This window comes from Octodon degus, unplaced genomic scaffold (assembly GCF_000260255.1).
Source record: "Octodon degus isolate 3935 unplaced genomic scaffold, OctDeg1.0 scaffold00261, whole genome shotgun sequence".
Taxonomy (NCBI): Eukaryota; Metazoa; Chordata; class Mammalia; order Rodentia; family Octodontidae; genus Octodon; species Octodon degus.
The window spans coordinates 1,828,136-1,830,611 of NW_004524837.1; the positions used below are offsets into that span (position 1 = coordinate 1,828,136).

Below are 2,476 nucleotides of genomic sequence, written 5' to 3' on the forward strand. Positions count from 1 at the left end.
TGGGGGTGGAGAGCTTCCGGCTACCCTGCACTGGTGGGACCTACTGGTTCCAGCCCAGGCGCAGCGTGGGTGAGACCCTCTTCCACCCCCTTGGGATGCCTCCCACCACTCTGCAGCACCTCCTCTACACTGCCCGCTGAGTAGGAATTTCTGCCGCATTCCAGGAACCCCCAGACCCAGTCCTAGCCCAGGCCCAGTGAGTGTGTGGGAGAGCTTCTGGCTACCCTGTGCTGGCATGACCCAGCCCAGGCGCAGCGTGGGTGACACCTTCTTTCACCCTCTTGGGATGCCCCCCATCACTCCATAGTACCCCCCCATACCCCGCCCACAGAGTAGAAATTTTTGTTGTGTTCTGGGAACCCCCAGATCCAGTCCTAGTCCAGGCCTGGTGAGTGTAGGGAGAGCTGCCTCTCCCCCCTACTCCACCTTGTCCCCTCCAGACTCAGCTCAGGCCTGGCATACAGGCCTGGGATGAAACCCTTCAGCTGTAATCCCTGCAGAGACTGTAGGGGACAGAACCACCCAGCTAGTCCAGGAGCAGAACATCTTGCCAGAGGGGCAAAACAGGTTCACCCCCAAGGGCAGCAACAGGAAGGAACTGAGCAGAGCAGCCAGACCTAAGCCAGGCACAGCTGGATAAATCCAAACTTTGTAGATCTACACCTGAACTAAAGTAGCTGCTAAGGCTATAACTGCAACAAAGATCTACAACAAAGGTCAGAAGACAGTGTCACACAAAATGAAAATGAGAAGGAGCAAAATGCAACTTCAGAACCCAAGCCCACCCATAACAAGTGCAGAGGACACTAAGAATATCCTGGGGGGACAAAAAGAATATCCTGGGAATAGATAATGAAGTTAACATAACAAAGGTATAATAGAATCAATATGACAGGCAGGGTGAGCTCCTAAATAGAAGGAAAGAATGGATAATAAGAAAATAAGGCAATAAGAATAAGTCAAAACCCACTTGGTCACAGCTCTCATTATGAATGGTCTCAGTTCTACCACCAAAAGACAGATACTGACAGAATGGACCAAGAAGCAAAATTCAGTAATATACTGAATATGAGGAAACACATCTAATCTAAGTAGAAACAGACAAATAAAAGAATGGAAACTTCCATGCAACAGGAACTTGTTATACAAAACCATGTATAGTTATCCTCTGTTCAGACAAGGTGGACTTCAAGCCAGAACAATCTATCAGGAAGAGATAATTCTTAACATATATGCCCTGAACAACAGCATATCCAATTTCATAAAATAAGTACTAATGAACATAAGAGGTCAGATAAATATAAACATAATTATACTTCCTGGCACAGACTGCTTCCTGAGTAGATTCCCTTCTTCCTTCAGGTTCGTGCAGGGAGTAGGGGCCAGGCCACTACCTTAGCCGACTGCTACCATCACCTTGTTCCCACCCCTTGCCATGGCGGAAGAGCTATCTGCAGCCACGTCCTATGCTGAAGATGATTTCTGCTGTCCTGTATGTCAGGAGGTGCTCAAGATGCCTGTGCAGACTGCAGCCTGTCAGCATGTGTTCTGTAGAAAATGTTTACTGACCAAAATGAAAGAAAGTGGATACATTGTTCCTTGTGTTGTAGAAATGTGACTAGAAGAGACAGGATGTCCAGAACAGGCCTTAGATCTCGGAAACATCATGCAGAAGCTTTCTGGTAGCTGCAGATGTTATGCAAAACATAAGTCCTGTCTCATAAGACATTACTACAGATCTTGTAAGAAATATCAGGATGAGTATGGTGTTTTTCTATCATTGCCAACTTTCAGATTTCTCAAGGTTCTGTTGAGAACAATAATAGGCATGGGCTATCCACATCTGATAATACAGACGCTTACCAAAAGAATATAAGTTCTGGATGACCTACCCTTAAGTGTCTCTTTTCAGGAGTTTAATTTTACCAGACTGGATCACTGTAATAGTAACCACCTATTTCACATAGTTCCTGTGACACGTCCTATTTTTGTGTCTCTTCTTTGGGGATACCCTAGCCAGATTACTAGAAATTTATTTGGTCATCTAAATCAAAGACAACAGTTTGATTATGGAGAATTTGTGAATCTTCAGTTAGATGAAGAAACCCAGAATCTTCAACTGCTGTTGAATCTTTTAAGTAAACGTCTGAAGTCTGTACGTATCTTGAAGGAAAATTACCTGAAGTCATCGTTTCAGTACTTGATGTGTATATTAATAAAAGTACTTCAGTCTGTTTAAGTTTTCTAATTAAAAAATAAAGGTTGGCCACCTAAAATTTTTATTTCATCCTCTTGACAAGTTAAAAAAATGAAAGTTACACTACTACATTAAAAGCATGAAAAAGATTATATTTCACTAATGTGGTGGAAAGAGAATCCCTGTTATACTTCATCTCTTGGTATTACATATGACTGGATTTTTCATTACTATGTTGCTTTTGAAATTTGGTTCAGTTCCTCACATGTAGTTTTTTAT

At 43.2% G+C, this 2,476-nt stretch overlaps 1 protein-coding gene across 1 annotated transcript; it reads left to right on the top strand.

Annotated features, from left to right (window-relative positions):
* The first annotated feature begins 1,435 nt into the window (after positions 1-1,435).
* LOC101591106 (E3 ubiquitin-protein ligase RNF138-like) lies at positions 1,436-2,239 on the top strand. Its single transcript, XM_012512702.1, is given in 3 exon segments — positions 1,436-1,550; positions 1,805-1,907; positions 1,909-2,239. Coding segments are annotated over 3 exon segments (549 nt in total).
* Positions 2,240-2,476: the final 237 nt, after the last annotated feature.